General features: G+C 41.6%; 1 protein-coding gene across 5 annotated transcripts in view; it reads right to left on the reverse strand.

The window, feature by feature from the left end:
- LOC131463654 (tight junction protein ZO-2-like) overlaps positions 1–26,683 on the reverse strand; it is a 51,180-nt gene extending 24,497 nt beyond the window's left edge. The window contains exons 1-2 of one of the 5 annotated variants that reach the window (XM_058635500.1): positions 26,562–26,683; positions 14,293–14,410 (exon numbers count right to left, since the gene is read on the reverse strand). In XM_058635500.1, the coding sequence (XP_058491483.1) occupies positions 14,293–14,410; positions 26,562–26,668 (225 nt within the window). In that variant the 5' untranslated portion in view covers positions 26,669–26,683. Of the gene's footprint in view, positions 1–12,535; positions 12,866–14,292; positions 14,446–22,868; positions 23,045–25,450; positions 25,592–26,561 lie in introns of those variants that run through there. The other 4 variants (XM_058635504.1, XM_058635501.1, XM_058635502.1 and 1 more) reach the window with 4 other exon arrangements.
- Positions 26,684–27,030: the final 347 nt, after the last annotated feature.

Consider the following 27,030-nt stretch of genomic DNA (forward strand, 5'->3'; position numbering starts at 1 on the left):
CGGCAGTAAATGGTATCATCCCACTGATCTCCACTGATTCCTAAACCTGGATTACACACCGTGCATCATCCAATGTTACAGCGAGCGACTTTACCTCATGTCTTATTGAAAGACTTTCCTCGTGTTTGTCATGAATATTTCAGACATCATGTCTGTTACAAATAAAGAACAAGGCTTGGACACGGACAGACCAGAGCTGGACAAACGCAGCAGTGCTTCATGGTTGTCCATCAACAGCAGCTGCCGGGCAGTGGATGCTGGAGATGAGACTCACAGATCCAACATCCATCCATTTAGCAATATTACAGTTTCCATAGCAGCTGTGCTTAGTTATGAAGGTCAGTTTGACTGAACTAATGCTGCAACTTAGCCTGAGTAACACCAGACTGCATCTTCATCTCATTTGAGTGTAAGGTGTAGTCACCTCCCACTTTTAAAGAGGTGTCGTACCGGTGCGACGACAATGAACGACGACATTGAAGGCGACACAACAGACAACGATGGAGGACGTCCTGCTCAGTTTGTGGCTGTTTGTCTCAACAAGACATCGAGCTTTGTACCAGAGCAGACTGCCTCGACCTCCATGGGATATTTACACTGATCGCGAGGAGTGACTGTTGTGGGCGGAGCCGGTCTACTGACCGTACCAATACCACATTCCATTCTTTGGTACCCTTCGCTCGGGCTTGATACTGTTCCTAATGAAAATGCAAGAAAATATGAACCACACCGTAACGAACCGAAACAGTTTAAATGTTTGGAAAAACCAATAAATTCCCACACGTACATCTGTGGGTCCAGACCCAGATTTTGGGAACCACTGATTTAGCGTATGCACACATGGACGACTGTGCATGCTGCCTTTGTGATGAGCGTCAGTCTCCTGACAGTGAGGTAACTGAGAGCTGCTGCTGCTGCTGCTGCTGCTGCTGCTGCTGACTCATGCTTCTCTTGACTGATGAAAGGTCACAGGCTGTGATAGGGAATCCCTGTGTGCTTTGGCCTCTCTCTGCTCCGGGAAGATTAAACTTCACTCTCCTCTCTCTCTCTCTCTTCTTCTTCTTAAGCTTTGTTGTTTTAAAAGTTTCAAACTGTCGTCACAGTCAATTCTGATCATGACGATCAGCTCCACACTGCTCGGCTCGGCTCGGCTCAGCTTGACTTAACTCGTCTTTTTAATTCACTGATTTAGTAAATCTGAATCTGAAGTTTGTGTGAGGAGGTTCTACAGTCATGGAAAACCCCGAGCCTGATACCAAACCCAGTAGAGTGGAGCCAATGGAAATGGAAAAACACCATCAGTGTTTCTCAGTCATGCTGTGTTTAGATCTTGCGTTTTCCCACGCTGCACACAGGAAGTGATGTGTTTTATATCAAGACAGAAGGAGGCATCGATTGTCCATGTTTACAGTTTACGGACATAAATCAAGTGAGAAGAGTCTCATTTTACCACAGACTTCCATTCAAACATTGGCTTTTTCTGATATTTTGAATTGACCACAACTGTGAATTAACAGAAGAGAGAGTCAGACCGAGACATGGTGTGAACGGATAAACGGCCTCATGCACATTAAGGCTGTAAAGGGCCAACATCAATCACCGTCCACTTCCAACATGGTTTCAATCTGATTTTGTGTTTCGACTAATCAGAGTAGGTCAGGCGTAACACACACACACACACACACACACACACACACACGCACATCATATCTAGTGTGGCGTGAGTGCTTTGGAGTGGAAATGCAGCTGCAGGCATGAAACAGCTCTGAAAAACAATGAGTCCTCTGACATTAAAGCAGAAGCACTGAGCTGAAGAACACACACACACACACACACACACGCACACACACGACTTCAAACGGTAAAATATGCACAGCCCACGGTGCACATTGTGCCCGTGTGAGCACATGCTTTGCTGCCTCTGAACGTGAGCTGATGTGCAGAGACGAGGTCATTTCAACAAGAACTCAACTGCAAAGGTCAAGGTCATTCTGCATGTCACTAACTGTCAAAGCCTGAAGATACATTATTACACAAGTCTGCCAAAACAAAGAGATCCACATTTTTAAAAAACATTTTAAGTGACAAATAAACTCTATTTTTAACTTAGTTTCCACAACAAAGTTAGACTATAATATTTATTTTGTCATTCCAGTTAAAAGTCCAGTTGACGGCCGATCATTTTTTGGTCTGTATATTTAACTAAATATTAAATACATGGATCATTAAATTAATGAATAATTAAATCAAATCCAGCTTTAGTGACGCACTGTAGCTTCTCATGTGTCTGAGAACAGAACAGATTTGTAATAATTGGCCAATGCCGAAGATTAAAAAATGGCAAATATCGGTACAATTAATCGTTACTGTAACAGGTATAATTTGGAATAATTTTAGTTTGTACACACAAACCATTTAACAGAAGTTTCTCTTAGATGGAAATAATCAGTTCAGCCATTTTAAATAAAATGAATAATAAAACTATATATTTAGTCTTTAAACATTGTTTTTGTTCTATTATTGCATTTGTTTTTCTTACTGCGACCTGCTTCTATTCTAAAAATGACATGTTTGTCAAATGTTGTCATGACGACGGTTATTATGAGCATCAATCAGCTTATGTTTCAGAGCTTTATCGTTTGTTTATTGAAACACGTGCTAATGTGAGGACAAGTTACAACAGAGTCTGCAGCCTGAGACATAAATCTATGCATGTGCATTGCAGATACATAACAATAATACACCAAAGGGCTTTTGTCATCCTGGGACACTGTAACCACTGTAAAAGATCAAACAGACCTCAAAAATATGTTACTAGTTTGTAATTCTCTGTGTGTGTGTGTGTGTGTGTGTGTGTGTCAACCCGGAAACAGACAAACTGTTATCAGATCTGTCAAAACTGTCTTAAACAAATGTGGTAAACAGTGGTAACACAGCAGATTAACAGTCTACTGATAATAATCCCAGCCTGTGTGAGTCTCTGCAGCCTGAGCTGCTCATGACTGAATCATAACAATGATGATATTGTGACATGTCACACAACACAGAGCTGAAGAAAACAAACACACACACTGGGCATTCATGCACACGCCAACGACACACACACACACACACACACACACACTGAGACACAAACACAAGGTCATGGGAACCAGTTTCCTCCAGCGTGAGCTGTGTTGACATCAAACACTGTTGAACAGAGTTTATACTCAGTCAGTCCTGCATTCACATCACAGTAACTGCACATCAAACATCACCTGGTACAGATCACACACGATAACGTCTTGCTTCTCAAGGCTGATTCTGATAACCGATAAGATAAAGTCTTCATATAATCCTGAGTTTGAGTAAAAAAACACTCAAATAAAGCCACTGAAGAATAGTTTCATAACTCTGACCTAACCATAACATCTTATTTTGGTTAAAACATTTATTCCATTTTATCACTACACTATGTGTTTATTAATGTGATGACTGCAGACCTTTGTAAACATTATTATCACCAATGAAGGACACCAGAAATGAAATAGTTTGGGGGCAGATCAGAGTAAATGGAGAGTAAACAGGAAGCCGAATCCTCCTCTGAGAGGACGACTGAGCAGAAAGAGAAATGCTGAACAGAGAGAGCAGAGCTAAACCTCCACATGACGTCAAAGCATGTGTTCATCACAGCTGATGAAGAATGAGGCTGTTTCCAAAGAGCCTGTTCAGACTAAACCAGCAGGGTTTTTATATTTCTCTATTTTAGGGGCTCTAAAATGTGAACAAGCAGAATTTTATGGATTTTAAACTTTTTACATGTGTTTGAAACAATGAAATAGGCTATAAATATGGTCCAATTCTGCTATAACACAAATAATATGACTCTTTTAAATGTAATGTTGTTGAGTTTTACAGATATATACAATATTCGGTCAATATCCCGTCACTTTTCCGCCTTTTTCTCTGTGGAGTACATACAGTGTTTTTACGACAATCAACCATCGACAACAACTTTATCCTTACTGTTGTGAAAACTCCCGCCTCCTTCTCCTTCTCCTTCTCCTGACCATGTGCACCAGAGTCTGGGAACACAAGCCATGTTTGCATTCTTCTGTTATTCTACTAAGAAAAAGCCGACGTTTACTCGTGTGTGGCTCGTCGCTCTATCAGAGAGTCGTTTCCTCTTCCTCTGCCATAATCAACGTCTAAAATAACTCAAATATCGCTGCCTTGATCTTATAAGCTGGTGCATGGCCAGGGAGTGTGTGTGCGTGTGTGTGCGTGTGTGTTCTGAGGGCTCTGGGTCAGCGGTCCCTGAACTTGCAAGACTATTTTTCCACTAGCAGATATAGTAGGGGGCGTGGAGGCGGCCTCCAGTCTCCCCACAACAAGACATTCAACCATCACAGTGACTCTGAAGCTGCTAAATGTGGGTAAAATCCTGCATAGTTCTGCTTTAATGTAGATTATGTGTATTTCACTTAATTATTCACTATAATAAATATGATTATTGTCACTGCAACAGCCTTTAAAACCAGGAAAAGTCAAAAGGACAAAATGATACCCAACATTAAATAGAAATGTGGAGAAAATCTCAGGTGTTAGGGAGAGCACAACATGACTGTATTTGTCAAACATGGAGGAAGGACAATGAGCGCGCGCGTGTGTGTGCGTGCGTGCGTGCGTGCGTGCGTGCGTGTGTGCGTGTGTGAGTGTGTGTGTGTGTGTGTGTGTGTGCGTGTGTGTGTGTGTGTGCGTGTGTGATTGAGGGGGTTGTTGTTTCCTGTGAGTGAATGTGACTCACAAGACGTTATCTCTAGAATGACAGGAAGAGGTTTGCAGACTATTTCCTGTAGCGGGAGCAACTTTTCCCTGCGTGTGTTTCAACTGAGAACCACAGCAAAACCACAGCAACACCACAGCAAAACCGCGACAAAACCACAGCAAAACCACAACAACACCACAGCAAAACCACAACAACACCACAGCAAAACCCCGACAAAACCACAGCAAAACCACGACAACACCCCGACAAAACCACAGCAAAACCACGACAACACCCAGACAACACCACAGCAAAACCACGACAACACCCCGACAAAACCACAGCAAAACCACGACAACACCCAGACAACACCACAGCAAAACCACAACAACACCACAGCAACACCCCAACAAAACCACAACAACACCACAACAACACCACAACAAAACCACAGCAAAACCACAACAACACCCCAACAAAACCACAGCAAAACCACAACAACACCACAGCAAAACCACAACAACACCACAGCAAAACCACAACAACACCACAGCAAAACCACAACAACACCACAGCAAAACCACAACAACACCACAGCAAAACCACAACAACACCACAGCAAAACCACGACAAAACCACAACAAAACTACAAAAAAACCACAAGTAACCACTATGACTGTATTAGTACAGTAGGTCCTCATACATTGATTTATTAGGAGTAAACGCTGTGTGTTTATATCGAGTTTTCCTAGTGTTTGACTCACTCACAGCTGCTCACACATTCATACAGCACATCCATGTGCACATTCACAGCCGTCAGGAGCAGCGTGGGGTAAAGTGTGTTGCCCGAGGACACATCGGCGTGTACACTAGCGGAGCAACCTCCCTGTTGAAAGACAACTCGCACGACCACTGCTCCACCGTTGCCCAGGTCATGACATGTTTGAAGGTTTTAGCAGTGGAATCACACACACACACACACACACACACACACACGACTGTTCTCACGTAATGTGAGGAATTGAGACCTTATTGAGACCTTTAAAGTCATTAGAATTGAAATGTTAAAGCCCTGGAGACGTGCTGAGGACCTGCATAAACGGCTGTGTTTGTCACATGAGTCATATGTAAATAAGGGACGAGTGAGTCATGATGTTTTCACAGCTCATTCACTTCAGCATCACCAACACTGTCACACACACACACCATTGTTTAACACGGCCGTTTCATATCACAAATCAATTCTATTGTTTGATGCAAATTCAAAAAGAGTAATATAAACTATTCATATCTCAATATGTCAAATAAAGTAGTTTTTTTATCCCTAACTTTTGGGATGTGCTTGTTCTCAGGGAAGTTTTTCCTGTTTCCACTCAGATGTTAATCTGTAAAATGAAACACTGTAATTACTAAGACACAAACTAAACAGGAAAGAGCTGCTGTGTGTGTGTGTGTGTTCTTGTATTTGTTACCTTTTTAGGACATTTTCTTTCAAAAAACAAAACCAAAACAAAAATGGAATTTCTGAGAAACTCGTCAGGTTTTAGACCAAATCTAAATTATGGTTAAGGTTAGAAGGTTAGACATTAACTGGTTATGGATAACGCTTTGTGCATCCTAAGAGGAATAGCTGCACAAATCTTAAATATTAAAGGACTATATAATGGAATGATCTGTTAAAGGTCCAGTGAGCCACACTCAGGCAGGGCTGGGTTCTATCGCAGCATCAGCACCGTGTCAGGCCCACGGCACAGTTAACCTCAGGATCACATCACCACAAAATAAATAAATAAATAAACCACATGCACTTTTAAGTGAGATGATGGCGCACCGTCCCCTGGTGCGCTGATTCAAATAGGTCTTCCTGCCTTTTAGTGATAATTGGATCTAAATATAAACTGTTTATATCTTCTTTTTTTTCCACAGTCAGGAACTGTTGTCGACTCAGTGGATGGACTCGCACGGCCGAGGTCACATGTTTATCTGTGGTCAGAGGCTTAAATACAGCACGTCAAAGAACCACACCATTAAACATTATGTGATCATTTAAACATCACAATATTAAACTACTCAAAGTTTTCTAAAAGCTCCAAGTTCAGGGTGTTTGTGTGGCACCTTCATGTGCACATGTGTTCATAGACGTCCCATGTTGTAATCAGTCAGTAAACAGTTTAAACAGGCTGCATTAGCGATGGTCTACAAGTTACTCTGCAGTAAATGAAGTTTACTACACAGAAGCTATCACCTTTCATCTGTATTAACAACTTCAGAAGTTCAAAAGAAGAAGAAGAAGAACAAGTTACCACCCTGAATGAAGTTGTGCAAACATGGATTAAGTAGCTGCTACATCCTAAGCTACTTAATGCCATGTCAGGTCACTGGTAAGTCCATTAAAACAGCAGCGTCGGGTGTTTTTACCACTGGGCGTGTGCAATATTTGCATGTGCAGAGTGGATTACGTGCAATTTCAAAATCATTTCAAAATGATTTGGTAAACCCGGTGTTTTGTTCATGTGTCGTCTGGTCTCCTGTCCCAGTGGAGGTGTCCTGGTGTCAAAGACAAGTATATTGTATCAGGTCAGTATTTTGGGATATTTGTCTTTAGTTGAAATAAACACATCCTGTAATGTTGTTAAATGTGCTTGTCAACTTCTGTGTAACAAGCTGCCTCCATCAGTGAGTTTAAAAGTGTTATTTTGTGACTTCAGTGTTTCAGATCGACCTCAGTGACAAAAACTTAACAGATCAAGTCGCAGTAGAGCAGCAGCTCCTGTTTCCAGTCAGAAATCCAGGTTTTAGCAGGTGTTCCTTCAGTTCAGTGGCTAAAATGTGTTGGCCATGGCAGCCATGATGGTGTCAGGTTGGTTCCCTGCTGAGGAGTGAACACTGAAGTCAGCACTGATAATGTGTCAGTACCTCAAATAACCACACTATCACCACACTCTCTCACTTCAGAGTGGATATTCTCATCAGCTCAACTAAGAAATGCTGCTTTCATCTCCAAAAATAATCAGTCAGACGTGGACGTGGACGTGGACATGTTCGTGACGCTCAGTGAGAGTGAAACAGCTGAGTGAGACTGTGCTCAGTGACATGTCGTTGAGTTGCATGAGACAAGCATATCAATCCCAGCGGGCTGAAATGCTGCCAGCTCTTCAGCCGAGGACAAGAATGCCGACACGTGTGAGGACAGACAGTCCTGTGCAAAAGATGTAGGCATGTGTGGAAAATGCTTTCACAAATATCAACTGTACTTCTTTCTTTTTATCAATGTACAAAATGCAGAATGAGCCAAGAGAAGAAAAATCCATATCTGTGTCTCCTTGATGTTATTGTGTGATGGATAAGCAGCTGCTCGTCTTCCTCACCATTAATCCTGACCAAATCCCCAACTCCATTAGTAGAAATGCAGCCCTGAACTTGCAAGGAACCTCCACCGTTCCTCACCGCAGCCTGCAGACACTCGTTACTGTACATCCACCTGCTCCGCAGTCAAACAGCCAGACACTTCAACTTTTAACTCATCCTGATGTAGTACAAGTTCTTTATGTCTCACGTTGATTTAAACCTCTAACACAGCTGTTTCTGTTTCAGCACCCGTTTGGTATAAAGGGTTAATCACACACCTGATTATAATCCTACAAAATCCCTGATTTGTGTAAGTGTAGAAGGATTGCTGTTGGTTTGATCACACTAAATATAATAAACAAAATATTTAGATGTTTCTTCTCTTAGCTTAAAACTTTTAAACAATTACGAGGCAAATGAAATAAACAAAATATCTGCCCTTTGTTGTTCTCAGTTCAGTTCAGTTCACACACACACACACACACACACTTAAAACTTAAAGCCACAGCAAACATCCTTGATTTCAGCTCGAGTTTCAACAGTGTGCCACGCCCTCGGCCTGTGAACCTATTCCCCAGCGAGAGGGGGCGGAGCCTGCATGCACACATGCTCCGGGAGGAAGATAGCGAGACACACGCAGGAATTTTATCGTTGTGCCACACCCAGCAGCTGTCAAAGCTCATGTAGCACAGTTCTCGGGGGGGTCAGGGAATATCTGGACTGTCACACAACAGCTTCGTAGTGTTTTTAGATCTGTACATCATTAAATGAATAACACCACCTCTGGTCTATAATGTAAATGAATGCCTAACCCTATAACCATACACTGACCACAATTCAAATATTAGTTCTTAGTTCTGCCTCATTAGGACCAGGTTTTGGTCTCCATGAGGACTACTGGTCATGACATGGTCAGTGTTTATGCTATAAAACGTCCTAAAGAAGTAACAAATAAAAGTGAACACACACACAAACACACAGTCAACAGTCATTTCAAATGATAACATGATAATAACATGTGACGTTAAGAACCCGGAAGTAAAAAAGTGGAAGCGCATTATAAAGACCTGGCTGTGTTTGTGTAGTTTATAAGAACGGGTTTAATTGGCAGACATTGAACACACTAACCATAAGTATGTTTGTAAGTTTAGAATTGCTTTTAAATTCAAATCATTTGGTTTTCATAGCTGTAGAATAATCCTTTATTGGGTCATTGGGCCACCATTTTGTGCCGAAATGTCTCTGCAGCAGCGTGAGAGGAACCGAACATGAGAGGAATAAATGAAGTGTTTCCCAGCAACATCCTTCCTGGTATGCAAACACCACCGTAGTTGATCCTGCCAACTGTACCTGTGACCCACAGCTCACACAACAGTCCAACAGTCTTCTTTTTAGTTTCACTCCACTTCAATGTTCACACTCAGGTGAAAAGGACTGGCTGAGTGGAAGTTTAACAAAAACACAGGGAAAGAGTTCACACTGCAACACCCAGCACAGAGTTTTACTGCAACTGCCACTGGACTACCTGCAGACTTTTTAGAATATTACTTGAGTAAAAGTCTTAAAGTACCTGACATTACATACAGTACTTAAGTATCAAAAGTCATTTTATGATATAAAATGTACTTTATGTATATGTCAACTGGAGACAAAACCGTTTGGCTGCTCAGCTGACTGCTGAGGGATGAAACTCACTATCCAGAGACAGGAGACCAGAAACCCAGAGACAGGAGACCAGAAACCCGGAGACAGGAGACCAGATTCTCGGTGTCGGACACGGTAAACAACGAGCCGCTGCTGTGTTTTAAGTCCACTTGGAGCCGAAATCTGCGGCTAACAGCTGAGCGGCTAACAGCGGGTGCCGCTAAAAACAACTAGTGACAACAAACAGGCATTACGTCACCAACTCAACTTTTATTTTGTCGTAACGAGTAACAAAGATGTATCGGAGTAAAAGTAAAAGTTATATTTGTAGTATTTGTACTTTGTACCATTACAACACTGACTACAGATTTTACAGAGCTGAAAGAATCTGCCAGTTAAACTTATGAAAGAATCAAACTTTCACAGCTTTATCAGAGTCTTTTCTGTCTCACAGAAGTCTGTATCAAACAAGAGATTACATACTTTAGTCTGGGATTTAATCTCAACTAAAACACCGCTGTGACGTCTTTCTTCAGTCATGTTGCCTTTCTTCTCTGACGTCACAGCAAAAACAAACTATGCCGTCATATCTGTGTAAATATGACCGATCAGTGTTTCCCATATAAATCTAAGAACATCTAATACTCGTAGATAAAACCTATGATGTGGAGAAACATTCATCACAGTGCCATTATGTTACCACAGGCACATCCAGTCATCAGCACAGTGAAGTTACAACACATGTCAGTAAAATAACATATTATTCCTGAGAAAGAGGAGCATGAACAGTGCAGTGTTTTCATCATGTGTGACTGTAGCAGTCACTGTAACAGTGTGTGACTGTGAGTCACTCACACTGAACTGGCCTCGATGGGCAGAAGACACAACAATGAACACAATCACTAACACAACGCCACTGAATCATGGAGCACTGACACTACAGAGCCACTTATGTCTGAGAAGGTGATGATGCTGTCCAGTGAACAGTGAAGCCAAACATACATTTGTCTCTTTGTTGAAAAGGAGCGAGACTTAAGACCCATTTATGCTCTACACAAAAGACGGAGCCGGAGACGGAACGGGGCCTTTCGTCCGTACTGTGCGTTCATCTCACACGTCACAGGAGAGTTTACGATGACGGACGCTCGGAGGTGAGCGTAATGACGGAGATAATGTTTGTGACGGACGGATGTAAAACAGATGAAAATGGAGTATAAATAGGCCTAATTACACTCATTTGTAAATGCCAATCGAGTAATAAGCTGAATATTTAGCTCAAACTTGACGTATGTCAATCACCTGCTCAAAATAAATAAATCCCATACATGTTGCCATCTCTGAAGAGCCGAGCACTTTTATTTGCCATAGATAACATAACCACAGCACCTGTTTAGTTTATCTGTCCAATTCATTATTCTGGCCCATGCTTCAATGTTCAACTGTTCTCATCAGAGTCTAATGTTTGTTTCTAGAGTCTAGAGTTTTTATTTTTTACTATTAAACAATAACACTGACTTTTGTGTCCACATTAATGCACTAATTGTAAGTTGCTTTGGATAAATGAGACGTCATGTAATGTAATGTAATGTAATGTAATGTAATGTAATCCTGGAGGAACGGCATAAATACAGGACAATAAATACAATTTTATTTAACATTTTAATACAGACTAAAGATTTAAAGTAGAGCTTTGCAAGTGTGGTTCTATTTTTCACTTTTTTTACTTTCGGAGCTCACCTAGTCCCCGACAGTTTCAGACGACATACTGTATTTTTACGATACCACCAGGGTTCTAGCTAGCGCATTTTAGGGTGGCGGCCCGTTACCCTATGATTTGTGGCCGACACGCACAATTGAGGACCGTTGCGCAAAATAAGAATAGTGTAACGGTCATAACAACAACAACAAACGCATGTGCATCGAATTTCCACACATGACATTTCTTGTTGCTCTGCATAGTTCATTCATACAACTGTCTTGAATTAGCAACCTATCAGCCAATCAGAAAATAGCATTTCTTGTCACTGGGAAAATAGGTTTCCGCTGCACTACTCGTTCCACGAAGGCACGTGAATGCTGTGAAGGCGTGCGCAGGTTTCAGGTGACAGAGCTCAGTCAGGTAATCACTTCATTTATGATAATAGCTGCTTATGAAAGTGTAAAGAGTATGAACTTCGAAATTTTTTTTGCTGTTTAAGGGGAAAAATTAGGGCCAAAAAAAAGGCAAACAAATAGGTTGTTCTTTATTATATAAACATATTATCCATAATCCCTATAAGGCCCTGCACGTAGACAACACTACAGAGAGCAGAGACACACACTGAGCAAGCATCAGTGGAGAGAACAGGATGAAATCTCTGACAGAACCAGACACAAAGATGTGCGGCCATCTGCCTGGACAGGTTGGGGTGAAAGGGAAAATGGGGGCCATGGCAACAATACACTTCTATAGCATCCAGTGACCTTCACAGAAGGTGATGTCACCGTAAACAAAGAGGTGATTCCAGTTTTTCAACTTCCACGATGTGAATGTAACCGCAGCGGCAGAGTAAACATGACGTCAGCCGCGTAACGTGCGTCTCTATTGGAGCTCGTGCAGCACAACAGGTGTCACACTGACGCGCGGACCATTGGCTGGCCTTCACGCGCCTCACTGACACTTTCACACACAACACACTCTCAGCGAAAACAAAGCACAAACTCCGGCGCGTTCGCGTCGTGGCGGAGCGGTGAAGACTGTGACGTCACACATGTCAAACACACACACACACACACACACACAGCCTCGTCACTTACGCCGACATTTTCGCTCCTGCTCGGGTACGAGACCATTCTTCCTCCGCCGCCTTTCACCGGCATCTTCTCCGCTTCTCCTCGGTTCAGAGGCGGACAGCGGCTGCGTCGTCGCGGTTCCGCAGAGAATCCAAGTGTGAGTTGAGGCAGCGGTCAGTTGTCGTGCTCGCGCTGCTCGGCTGCTCTAATGAGACATTATCTCCGCCCTCGACGCTGTCAGTCGCTGGTGTTTCCTGCCTGCGGGCGCGCGGACCAGCGGCGGCAGCTTCACAGGGAAGAGGGAGGTCCGTCCAACTACTGTGGGCTCGTGCTCTCTCTCTCTCTCTCTCTCTCTCTCTCTCTCGCTCTCTCTTTCTCTCTCTCTCTCTCTCTCTCTCGTGCTCTCTCTCGCTCTCTCTCTCTCTCTCTCTCTCTCTTTCTCTTTCTCTCTCTCTCTCTCTCTCTCTCTCTAACTACGACAGCACGACATTTCCTGTTTCCTTCCCTGGTGACAGCGTTTGTTATATTTAGTTGCAGCAGCGGCGGCGGCGTCTCTGAACATGTGTTAACCAATGTAAACAACACCACACTGTGTGATGTGGTAAAGTGCGACACAACTGGTCACAATGTGCCGACGTGAGCTCAGGCGCTGGTTTTAAAGGAATAGTTCAGTTGTTGTCATTTTAACCCTTACGAGTTTAAGAATATCCTCACTAATTTGTCCCTAGTGGCACAAAATGTCACTTTCCCAAAAACTGCGATAAAAACATTACATATTCATATTTTTCTTGAGTCAATCTTTTAAAACTACTTCAGCCTACATATCAAATATTCATTATATTTGTGATATTTTAACCCATTAAAGGCCAGTATGTTAACACAATTCCACTGTAAATACAATAAAATAAAATTATAATTTTCAGTGAATACATTTTAAGGAGAATTTGATTGTAATTATTATTAGGGCTGTTATTGGTTGTTTGTTTTTTTGCAGTGTCATATTTAAAAAACAACAACAAAAAACTGACTCATTTGTTCCAAGCGGCAGAAAAAGTCACCTCCACAAAAACTGCTGTAAAAATCTTAAATATCAGTTCTAAATGTATATCCTCTGGCAAATCTCAGCTATATTCATTCAACACAGGCAAAATGGCTTGACAATAAAAAAAAAACGCAGAACTCTAACAGGTTATTAGCTGGCAGGGCCGCAACAATTATTCCATTATTGATTGATTGAAATAAATTGTCAACTATTTTGATGATTGATTTGTCAGTTTGAGTGATGGTTTTTTTTCCCAGTAATTAAAAGCTTATGTGGATATTTATTGGTATCATTAAAAGTGAATATTTTTGACACTTGAGAACATCATCATTTCCAGGTTTGGGAAACATTTATGACATTTTCTGACATTTTATGGAACAAACAACTCATCGATGAATTGAGAAAACAATGGACAGATTCATCAATCATGAAAATATTCATTAGTTGCAGCCCTGTTAAAAATGTATTACATGTAATTCTTCAGTGTCAGAATGAACATTTTCAGTTTATTCCTTCATGGGAAAATATCCCACAGTCATGGAATCACTGTTTCAATTTAAAGCTGTAGAATTGTATTTTTTTTTTTATGACTTGTGTGGTAATAAAACATATGGGTAAATCAGATTTAGACCTCATCCGGTCAAGGCAGGTCAGTTGGAATCACCTGCCACAGAGTTATTGCTGGATGACCTACAGGAGTGTGCAGTGTATCCATGTGGAGAGTGTGTTGGTGGAATACCTGATGATGACATGGAGTCACACGCACACATAGAGTGTGAGGCTGCTGGGGGTGCAGGTAGTGTGTGTTTAAGCCGTGTAGGTGCCTCAGCACATACACCTCTGAGCTGTACCTCTCCCTACAAGGAAACACCAAGGTCAGCATGTTGTCTGTCTGAACACACACAGAGCATTCATCAGAGAACCTCATACGCAGGTAACCTAAAGATTCAAATCCACAGAGCAGCTTCATCTTCACAGTAAGTCAGTCAACATCAAACAGGACATCACAAATAAAGATTTACATTTGAAAAGAGGTCGATCTATTATACCATGTATTAGGGCCATACTGAGGAGACACATATTTAAGCTCTCAAGAATAAAGTCTTAACATTCATAAGAATATAGTTGAGGCATAATATTGCACAATAAACATCTTTTGTCTTCAGCGTGGCCCGAATACTCCCATCATAACTTTAAGAAAACCTCTTGTAAAATAAAAAATTAAATTAAAAAAAGTGTTTTATGGATAGTTCCCAACACCTGCTGCTGACTAGTGGTCGGAGGCTTTAATACAACAGAAAACCAATGACAGGAATATTTACAGCACTTAATATTAGAATCATACTGTGAAATATTCTGATATTTGAGTACAATTTAAAGTGCCACTTTAGGTTTTTTTGAAGTGTAGTTGTATAAGTCAGTGTTTCCCAAACATTCTATATAATAATAAGTTACTGACTGTATATAAAAATTTATTTTATTTATTTTTCTTTTTACTTTGCTGGTCAAAGGTAACAGGCAGTAAGAATATATTAAATAGCCTACAGGTTGCTAGTTGCAAAAATATTCCACCTAATTGATATAAGTGGTACACATTTAGTTTCAGGTCTTCCTCAGCAGATCAATGACTCTACGGTAAATCTTGTGAATATTGGATGTATTTAGAGGAAAACAGATGAAGTACAGCACACATGAGTGGACGCCAGTGTGATTGACAGCTGGATTCAGCCAAATCGTGAATCTCGAGGCTTCAAAATAAAAGTATTGGATTCTTATGGGTGACGTCACTTCCTGTCACTGACACGTATTCAGTGCTGACTGCGTCGTGTGTGCCCCCTGCTGAGAATCAGCCTGACCCACAGAGGCTCGCTCTCAGTGAAAACAAGCAAGAGAAAACAAGTGATTTCATTTAAAACAGCAAACACACACACACACACACACAGCATAGTAACGTGTCTACAGATCGACATGAAACCTGACGTTATAAAGTGAGAAAATTAGCGTTTTGAGCTGGCAGGGACACACGAGCTGCCTTGTTTGGTATCTTAATATCACTCAGGTAAGTCCAAACTAATTGAAATACCAGAGTCACAAAATAATCCCTATGAGAACAACTTTGTGCTGCTTTCTTGATATAAATGGAGTTAAAAGATCCCAAAAACAACATCTGACTTTATTTCTGGCCTTTTTTCTTCTTCTATTTTTGACACGACTATAAATAAAACCTGGAAGTTTTCACGTCAGCTTTGTGTCCCTGTGTTAAAGTTGTACTCACGCTTAACCTAAAAATACATCCTTGCAGCAGAGGCATCAAAGTAATGGGAAGTAAAGGGAGTGTGACGTTCACACTGACATAACTTCACATTTATGGGGCTTGAGTGTCCTGCATTCATAAGACTTTATGGCTTTTCAGATTGAACTGATTTATTTGTATTGCACCAGCTCATAACACATTAGCTCAAAGCACTTTACATAGTAAGGTTAAGACCTTAAAAGCACAACAGAGGGTGTCATATCAGCACTGAGGTCATTCTGACTGTTATTGTTGAACTTCCTCTCTAAATGGAATTATTATCCACATCTGTTTTTCTTAATAGCAGTATGATGTGATGGCTGAGTTTCCTGTTTTCAAAACAATCAAAACAGGGACATCGCAGCCAGTTGTGGCCATCCAGTGCCCTCTACTGGTGCATAGGTGCTATGTCATGCCAGTAAAAGTCATGTTATTTGCTTAACCCCCCAAAAATGAGCGAGTGACAGCGTACATCATTGTCTCAGTAGAACAGCCGGTCTGGTACTGAGAGGCAGAAGTGAAGTTGCTGTGGTTTGTATTTGAGATGAAGCTGCAGGAGCTGCATGAGCTGCAGGAGCTGCATGAGCTGCATGAGCTGCAGGAGCTGCATGAGCTGCATGAGCTGCATGAGCTGCATGAGCTGCATGAGCTGCAGAGGTTGTGTGACAGAGTGCGATACTGCACACGCTGCACTTCTGCTCATCTCACCTTGTGATTACACTGCATCTATGGTAAGCACTGCTTGTTCAGATCCTGAATCACTGATTAAGAGTCAAAGAGCAACTTATGCCCCCAGCGTGTTTCCCTGCTGTCTGTCAAGGTCACTGTGTTTGTGTGTGTGTGTGTGTGTGTGTGTGTGGGGGGGGGGGGGAGATACAGTGGCAACTTGCTGAGGAAGCTGATCAGAGGAGTGCAGGGGACAAAAAAAAGAGAGTGAGAGAGAGCAAGTGAAAGGCTACTGCAGTGCGTATAAGAGAGCTTAACATCATGAATACAGAAACCTCATTTTACCTCCGTCTAGACCTCCCTCTCTCTCTCTCTCTTTCTGCCCACGCCATTTTTTTGGAGAGCTTGAAAAATGACTTTGATACTTTGTGATCTATCTGCTCATTTATCTTCCTGTCTCGCAACGCTGTCGCCCTTTGAGCTCCTGCCTGCCAAAAATACATTGCATCAAGGTACCAGAAATAGCAACGGGCATAAAAGAAGGGGATGAATATTCAGACGGAAATCAAGGATTTCAAATGGCAGCAGCTGTGCTGCCTAATCATCTGTAGACGGAGCATGGAACATGTAACTTTTACCCAAAATAGATAAATAAGGGCACATCTGCACTGCATGGTTCATGTTATGTAAGTGTGTGTGTGTGTGTGTGTGTGTGTGTGTGTCGGAAACAAAGCCAGTCTTAAAGGTACAGTGGGATGGATTATTTTGGGCCGTTATTGATCAGAGAGTGACAACTATTATTGGTCTACTAGTCCAACCAGTCAGTACATTTACATGCACAATTTAATCCAGCTAAGGCTGTAGTCCGACCACCTGGACAGCTTGCAGAGTCCCAGCATACGTGCGAAGAAGAAAACGGATTTATTGGCCTTGTTTATGTTAATCTTCCTCCTGTGGTTGCTGTGTTGTCACCGCTGCAGCTCATACTTCGTCTCCTTCTACTTAGGAAATGGTGCATGTGCAGTCTGACTCCAGTCCGACTAAGGGTATACATGCTGGAGTAATCGGACTATGACTCGCATTATCCAGGTATGTTAGTCCGACTAACGAGTTAACATGACATTAAGAAAACTGAATTATTGTCTTAGTCGGACTATCAACATGCATGTTAACACACACACACACACAGTGTTGCCAACTACTTTCAAAGGAAAGTAGCTAAAATAACCCTAAATCATATATATAAATATAAATATGTATATTTATATATATGTATAAATATATATATACTGTATATGTGTATATATACATATATAAATATATATATTTATATGTAAATTTATAAATATATTTTTATATATATATTTATATTGATATATACATATCAATATAAATATATATACACACATATAAATATAAATATATATGTACATAATATAGCGGAATATAAGTCGGTAATAAAGTTCCACTCTGTGCTTTTATTGCTACTCCTCCACCGCTAACAACTGCCTACACTGCAAAGAAACCTAAAAAGCTGGGATCTACGATATTATTGGCTCAGTATTTGCTGATATTGGGTATTATGGGATATTGGCAGACACGCCAAGATATGATCAGTTATCAGTTATTGGCCCATGCACTCCCAATATATCGGCATATCGAATAATGGCAAAAAGTGCAGTGTAAAAGTATAATAAACACAATACAACAGAGTGTCTCAGATATGGAGAGATTGCCTTGAGTGATTTGTTGAACATGAAACCAGGAGAGAGAGCGCTGTGAGCCCCAAACATTTGTATTTCCAGTGATCTTGCCTATTGCAGCTTTAAAGGTCCTCGGTGTAAGAATTTGATTGACCTTGTAGGAAGAATGCAGATGTTGACAAACTCCTCCCTTTCCCGTGCACACCAGGGAACTGTGGTGGCCTTCACATACCGGAGAGGATGATGTTCTTCAGTTACAAAGTAAGTTTCTGCTTTAAAACACAAACTGTCCGCTGCTTTTTTTGTCAAATGTTACACACTGCATCTTTAAGCCTGCTCGCCAGATTCTTTACCTAAAATACACACGGATGCATTTTTGCTTTTCGAAGGTTTGTGTGTCAACACTTGTTAGTGACGCACAGAATGCAGTAACACGCTATCACCTCACCCATCTGGCCTCTGCTAATTAACACTGCTGCAGGACATGTATGGAGACACACACACACACACACAGAGCATTTGCAGGACAGTCAGCTGGGAAGAGGAAACGACACAGAGTCAGACACAACATGATGGTGTTAGAGGGCGGAGGAGTGACAATATGTTTGTTTTATTATTGTGTTTTATTACAATACGAGGTCACATCATTTAGATGCCACGGCTTTGTTTTTATTTCTTAAAATCTATCGCACGTACAATTTAAAACTTGATTACAAAACTGAAAATTAAAAGTTTCATTTATTTATTTATATTTAACGCTTAGAACGCACAGAATATACAGAGGCTAGAAGAGTTTCTTATATCCTTTTTTTCAGCACAACCTAGACAAAAAATGTATTTTCACCAACTATATAAACAAAACCTACTCAAAATGTTTAAAATCGGACTTCATTTTTGACATTTGGGAATACGTCACAGTTCAAAGTTCACTTGGCTCATATTTATGACACATTTTGTGACTTCTGCACAATTATTGCTACTTAGGGTTAATGACCTTTCATGACTCACACTGACTTACAGCACACATTCATACAGTGCATCACCTACACAGAAAAGCCCCCGGCTGAACGAGGAACCAAACTGGCAGCATTCTTGCTGCAAGGCAACAATGCTTACCCCTACGTCAATGCTCAATAAGACCCCTACTCAATAAGATGCAGATTTGGCATGGAGGTTGTGATGTCACTTTTGTATCGCACGCCGTCTCTGTGCGTTTGTGCTGCGGTGAGAAGGAGCCCTGAAGTGTCCATGCTCCCTCCACCTCATCGTTATTCTGACTCTGTGACTCTGCTGATCGACAGCGGTCTACTGCTGTTTTGATGAATGCCTCTGTGTGTGTGTGTGTGTGTGTGTGGCACTGTATCAGCGGTTAGAGAAAAACTGTGGACACTGTAGGTGCCATTTATCCACACAGCCAAATGGATCTATCGATAGTAGAACATTAATCTGCAGAAGCTCTCACCTGCTGTATATGGCCTGGACTGGACTGATCAAAGTAAGATCTATGGGCCCAACCCCCCACCCCACACACACACACACACACACACACACACAAACTAAGAAAAGTTCCCCTCCTCCCACCCTCAGTGGAGGGTATCAGTGTGCTGACACAGACAGACGTTCTCATCGTCTCTGTCTCTGCTGTGAAATCCATTTCCATGAGTGGGAAGATCTGAGCTCCAGCTCCACCGTGCTCATACTAAAGTAGCTGTGTAATAGTGGAAGCCAGTTAGTGCACTTTTAGTTTGTGTTATTTTTAAAACATGTACATGGATTATAATGATGCATTATAAAAACTGCTTTATCAGGGTGACATCAGGTGGAACTCTGAAATCACAACAGGGATCTACAGATACCAGCATCGTTCTGATTCACTCATTTTACATCTTTTAATTGTTAAGAATTGATGATTTTTCACCTACAAGTTCAAAGTTCACATTTGAGCTGAAACATCTCGTCTCAGCTCAAATGATTTTTATTTACATTTTTACAGACTGTCTCAAACTGAAGTAAGGATGGGACGATACCACCTTTTTGTACCGATACCGATATCACAAACTCGATGATATTAGTCTGATATAGTTATTTTAGACCATTTATGAAATATGAAGCTGTTAACAACACGTTTGTGCTGAGTCATTTCAAAGACATCATTCTCAGCTGGCTCAGCTAAAATGCGTTTGCTGATTTTAATTTACATTTTTACAGCCTGTGCATAGTGAAGCATGTAATATATAGTTAGGAGTTTTGGATTATATCAGATTTTACATTTTTATCTGTCCAGTGATGTTCATTCTGTGCCACTTCTGGTTTTAGTTTGACATTTATTTTGTCTTCTCTTGTTGCAGATCAGCTACTTCCTCTACAAGTCCCGCCTTCATTACTTTTACCTTTGTTCTATTTGCCACACCTGTGGTAACTGTGGTACTGAACGATTCTGTGAACAGATGTCTTTAATTAACTGATGGTGTAGTAGTTAGCACTCTCGCCTTCACCTCTCTGCCCGTGTACGTGGGTTCTCTCTGAGTTCTGCAGGTTTCCTCCCACAGTCTACAAACATCTGACACTCTAAATTGAGCGTGAGAGTGGATGCTTGTTGTGGCCTGTGAGGGACCGTCCACAGTGTGACCCCACCTTTTGCCCCACATCAGTTGCCCCCCCCCCCCCCCCCCCCCGCGACCTTCATGTGTAGAATAAAGCGGTAGAAGATGAATTAATGATTCTAATGATTCAGTAAAATAAAACAACAACAGCCGCGCTATGACGACTTCGCCGTGACGATGAATGAATGGAAGTTAGAACTGTATAATGGAAAAGTCCTGCTCCAGATGTTATAACCACCTTCTTAATATTATAATATTCTACACATTATTGTCCTATTATGGCAGCACACGCTGTGCTTGCTCGGCTGACTGTAGGTTGTAAGGTGACTCCCTGCTGCAGCTCGGCTGCCTCTGGGCTCTGTTACAGTCATGACCAGCACACAGGCTGTCGTTTTTTGATTGGCTTATCAGCGACAGATCCACACCTCCCTCTGCACTCCTTCACTCACTGACAGCCAGCGCTGAATCTAATACTCGCTCCAGTCCTGGGACAAATCCATCAATCTCACACACACACACACACACAGACCATGACCTTCAACTGAGGTCCATCTATCAGCAGAGTTACTGTTACATTAACTTCAAGCATTAAAACCTATGTCTGTCTGTCTTTGTCTGTCCCTGAGTCTGCCTCATTAAGCTGCTGAACCAAGCGCAGAGTAAGGAAACATGTATTTTACAACTCCCTCAGATTTATGTAAGAATGAAATGACCGGAGTGTAACCGGGCACAAAGCCAAATGGAATTACATTTTTAATTAAAGCCACTCAGCAGTTCTTCTGATGAAAATACTGGTGACTGTCTGTCTGTCTGTCTGTCTGTCTGTCTGTTTACTCAGCAAACCACTAGAGTGATTTACATGAGAGTGACCCAAAGATGAACCCATGCACTTGTTTGGTCATGTGTTCATTCCCTCACCCTCACATTCATTTAAATCTATTCAATTCAACACGTGTAAAACATAGTTCCGCGTTTTTTCAAAGCGTGGTCAGATGAGGTAGCACTGACCGCGTCCACTCGTGTCAGTGTGACAATCAAAGAAACCGTTCACACTCCTGCACCAAAGTCCAGAGAACAAATGTGCAAAGGATTTCAAACACCAACGTTTGGAACGGTGGATCAACAATCAGTGACTTTCTCTGTGGAATTTGGTGTGAATGGTTTACACAGTAACATAAATGTCTGATGGTGAAATAAAGCATAGATTTGATGAGATTATAACGCTCAGGTGGAGCTCAGAACTTAAAGGTACGTTATGTGAGAAATTGACTGCATTTATCCAAAAGAGTCCAGGATGAAGACCAAGTTGCAGGCATCAACATAGCGACCATTAAAAGTGCTTATTTTCATCGTGCTTGACTGAAACGCGACTGTGACCTTTGACAACTCACTTCTGCGGCTCGTCGCTCGGATAAAACCACAGCAGTAACACAGCAGCGAGCTCTGGCACCAGGTTTTACTGTGGTTTTCCTCACTCTATACTGCCCCCACATTTTCCGGTGGTATTGCTGTTTCGTCATTTCTGTGTTTAGGAAACTTTGGCACCCATGTTCTCCACTGTTTTGAAAAGGGCTAGTGCAGTAACTGTTACATACACACATATATATGTATGTATATATATATACACATATATATATATATATATATATATATATATATATATATATATATATATATATATGTGTATCCCTTATATGCAGCAGTGTCATTCAGGACATGGATGTGTCTCTCTGTAAACACACTGCCTCCTCTTCTAAACATATACACACACACATTTCCACTAAATATAGGAAATAATTGTGACATCAACTCCACAGATCCACTAAAGCTGAGCAAGCCAAACTTTGACATGACAAATGCACACACACACACACACTACAGTGTCTCCACAGCAGAACCATGTGATCAAATAAGTGTGTGCAGCACACACAGCAACACCCAGAGGGCGTAAGCACCGCTGCTGCTGCTGCTGCTGCTGCCACTGCTGCCTTGCTTTTGAGCACAGCAGCAGGGCGGGCAGCAGAGGCGGGTGGAGGCGGCGTGACTCTACCTTGCCCTCGGTCCAGCAGAAGCAGACGTTACTGGAGGTGTCCAGCATGTCTGACAGGAAGGAGCAGACGCCGAGACGCATGGTGGAGGACGACAACAGTGCTGGAGAGACGCACAGGTGAAAAAAAAGAGAAAAGAAAAGAAAAGAAAAAGAAAGAGGAGAGACAGAGATGCAGGGGAGCTGTTGACACAGCGGAGACCAAGCAAGACTGAAGAGGAGGAGGAGGAGGAGGAGGGGGGGCAGAAGAGAGGGAAGAGATGGAGAGAGAGAGGGAGGAGGATGGCTGCACTGCTACTGCTCCTGCATGTGAGTGTGTGACACTGTATATGTGTGTGTGTGTGTGTGTGTGTGTACAGTAGCTGTATGTTTGTATGTGTTTCACGCTCAAACACAATATTCTGGATTTCTTTATCAATCCCGTTAACGAGGATAGATACAGGTCAGGTGACGCGACTGAAGGTTTCAAGACTTCTTTTTCCTCCTCCATCTTCTCCTTCTGAGAGATCTCCAAGAATTTCAAGGTGACACGAGGAAGTGTAATTCTGTCATGGCTCTGGTTCTCTTTGTTTCAGCCTGTGAGAGAGTGACTGTCCACTGTCCACTGTCCGCGTGGACGACTGCGAGGACGCCTGTGCGGACGACTGCGTGGACGCCTGTGTGGACGACTGCGTGGACGACTGCGTGGACGACCGCGTGGACGACTGCGTGGACGACTGTGGAGTTCTGAGGCTGACAAACTTGACATTGAACATCAGTTCATGTAGTCTTGTGTGTGATTACTCGTCCAGGACAGGCCGCTTTAAAGGGACAGTTTACTTTCTTTGGAAGCGTGGTTGTTTAAGGTTAGGGTTTGAAGCTGATTTCCTCATAACATAGCTTTAACAATAATAAACATTTAAATTCTAAGCTCTATCTTCCACCTGATTAACTAACTAACATACTTTTCTGCCTCATCTCAGTCGACCCAGTCAGATGAAGAGATCAGCATCAGTGCAGAGATGTCCAACACTTCCATGGTGCCCTCAGAATGAGAGAACGTGATTTCAGAGCAGAACCAGAGAGAGCAGAGAGTGACTGCCAGGCGCTCAGACTCACTCACTGCAGCGCTGTGGTTTTGTTAGAGGCACGAGCTGGAGAAGCAACGAAATCCGCTTGAGTTTCAGTCAAGCGCAATAAAAATAACCTCTTTCAGTGGTCGCTATGTTGATGCCTGCAACTGGCCTGGCCTTTTTTTGATGAATACAGTGAACTCCTCACGTAACATACCTTTAAATTCTAAAGAGGAAGAGATCAGCATCAGTGCAGAGATGTTCAACACTTCCATGGTCCCTTCAGAATCTACTGCAATGACACAACATGATTTCAGAACAGGACCAGACTGAGACACGTGGAAAAACTGATTTTAGCCATTCAACCAAAGTCTCATTGAATAAAATCTATGCTTTATTTCACCATTAGACAGTCCTGTCCAACTGGAGACTGACATTTATTTTGCTGTGTAAATCATTCACACCAAATTTCATAGAGAAAATCAGTGATTTTACGTCACAGCTGATCCACTGCTGCCTCCATCAGTAAGTTTAAATGTGTGATTTTGAAACTTTGGTGTTTAATTTGCTTTGCTTGAAGTAACACAAACTTACTCCTGTGTCTCTGTGAGCTAAAACCACACATTTTCTCTATGGACTTTGGTGCAGGAGAGTGAACTGAAGCCTGTGTCACTTTGTAAATCCTTCACTTCCTGCACCAACGTCCATAGAGAAATTCAGCAGGTTCATGAACATGTGACTTTGGTGTTGGAAGTCTTTTCCATATAGTGAAATAAGCATGGTGACTGCCACCCAGTGGTGGAAATCAGCTATTGCTATTGAATTTTGCAATTTGCCGACCTGGAGGCAATTTACGAGTTCAGTGAGTGGATTGTGTGGATTTAATATATTTAATTTTATATCATATCTTAAGGTTCTTTGATGTAGTGCAAGGGTAAAGTATTGTATGAAGCAAAACGTAATCTGCTTCCAGTGAGTCAATATGTTTCTACAACTTACATGTATATGATTTAAGAGAAAGAAAGGTGAAGTTCAAAACAACAACATGACAAATACCTGTCACCTGACCCTGCCCTTACTGACTAAACCTCACTCTGAACTGACTTCAAAACTTCAGAGCCCTGATAAACTACTGTACTATAAACTATACAACGCTTATCAATAACAGGTCTGGGGACCCCAAGGGTTCTGTGAAGAGGTCCCAGAGGGTTCCCAGAGAAAAATAAAATGAAATATGAATATAAATGTCATAAAAATTAAAAACAATACTTCATACACAAAGCTGTGTCATTCACACACATCAAGCACATCAGGTTGGTTTGTTATTCATATTCATAACAGATGTTCACATGCTCCTGTTACAGCTTATAATACAATCATCATTTTAAAACAACAATACTGAGCTAGCTCATTATCATTATTGATGATTAAAAGACAGTGTCCAGCACGAAAAGACTTTAACTTTTAATCCCTGTATATGACATTGAATGAACACTAACGTAACGTGCGTTAACGACGTTAATGAAAACTCACCCCGTAAGAAGATAGAAGGTTAATAAGAGGTTCTGGGTGCTTCCTTTTCATCACTGGTGTCACGTCGTCATCTCAGAAGTAACTACGGTGTCGGTTCGCCTCACGGTGTCCAGTTATTCTCATGTCCTGTCACTAAATAATAATAATAATAATAATAATAATAATAATCCATCCGTTTGTGTTTAAACTCCGGAGAAAGTCCGCTAGCTTAAATGCTAACGCGTTAGCATAAAGTTCGCTAGCTTAAACGCTAACGCGTTAGCATAAAGTTCGCTAGCTTAAACTCTAACGCGTTAGCATAAAGTTCGCTAGCTTAAACGCTAACGCGTTAGCATAAAGTTCGCTAGCTTAAACGCTAACGCGTTAGCATAAAGTTCAACAGCCACGATTTAGTTCTTCTACAGTGTGTTTTTTCATCTTCATTCAACGGTGAGAACACACGCAGCTTCTGAAGCAGCAGCAGACACGGTGAGTGACAGCACCATTCATTCCACGATCAAACAAACCTCATTCAAACACACAGTGCGTGGTTTTAAGACACACAATACTGTGATTTCTGTGATTTGAAGCATGTAGGGCTTCTTCGAAACCAACTTTATTTGGAAGAAAAATACGACGATATGGTGATCCAGAGTGAAACCTAACTGTGGTTTAAAGCTAGAGATTCCATCATCTCAGAGTTGAACTGAAACTGCTCTCTGAATCATGGCCCTGCTGTTCCTGGCAGACACACAATAGTAATCAAAATCATGTAAGGTTCTGAAGGATTTGAAAAGCAGCAAAAAGTAAATATGTTATATTAATAATAATATATTTAATAATATTATTTATAATAATAATAATATACATAATATTTATGTAAAAAAACACATTTCTTTGAAGGTTTTTCACACACACACACACAGAGTTGTTTTTAATATCTTAGTGAGGACACATCATAAATCTAATCTCATCTCATTCCCTAGCCTAAACCTAACCTAAACCCAATTCTAACCCTATAACCAGGTCTTTAGAAGCCCTTTAAAGATGCAGAGGCCAGACTGAATGTCCCCACAAGGTCACAATGTCCTCACAGAGATATACATTCAAATAAAAACAATAACAAACTCACCCTGCAGGTTTCCAGAGTTTCCGTGGTGGTGGGATCAGCTCTCTCTTGTTGAGGGGAGCGACTCCGAGAGCTGCCTGCATGATTGTGATGAACTTCTTATACTTCATTATTATTTCTGCTGCTCCAGCGTCACAGCAACACACGACGGTCAATCAGTCGCCGTTGGTTTGAGTCCGACACATCGTCCGGAAGCTGGATGCTGACTGTAGAAGATGGAGCAGCAGGAGAAATATTAAAAAAATAAATGAAAGAAAGAAGAAGTCAAAAGACAAAGCAGCCGTGCGATGACTTGTGTTTGCATAAGCATAAAGCGTCACAGCGTTACATCATTCACAGAGAAAATCCCACTCCACAGGGATCATAGTGGCACTAATCCTCTGGGTGCTTATAGTGATAATCCAGCACATCCTCTGTTTCTAGTTTTTTCTGTCTTTTTTAAAAAAAAATTGGTTTGATGGGAACTTTCATC

The sequence above is a fragment of the Solea solea genome, chromosome 8 (genome assembly GCF_958295425.1).
Source record: "Solea solea chromosome 8, fSolSol10.1, whole genome shotgun sequence".
NCBI classification, from domain to species: Eukaryota; Metazoa; Chordata; class Actinopteri; order Pleuronectiformes; family Soleidae; genus Solea; species Solea solea.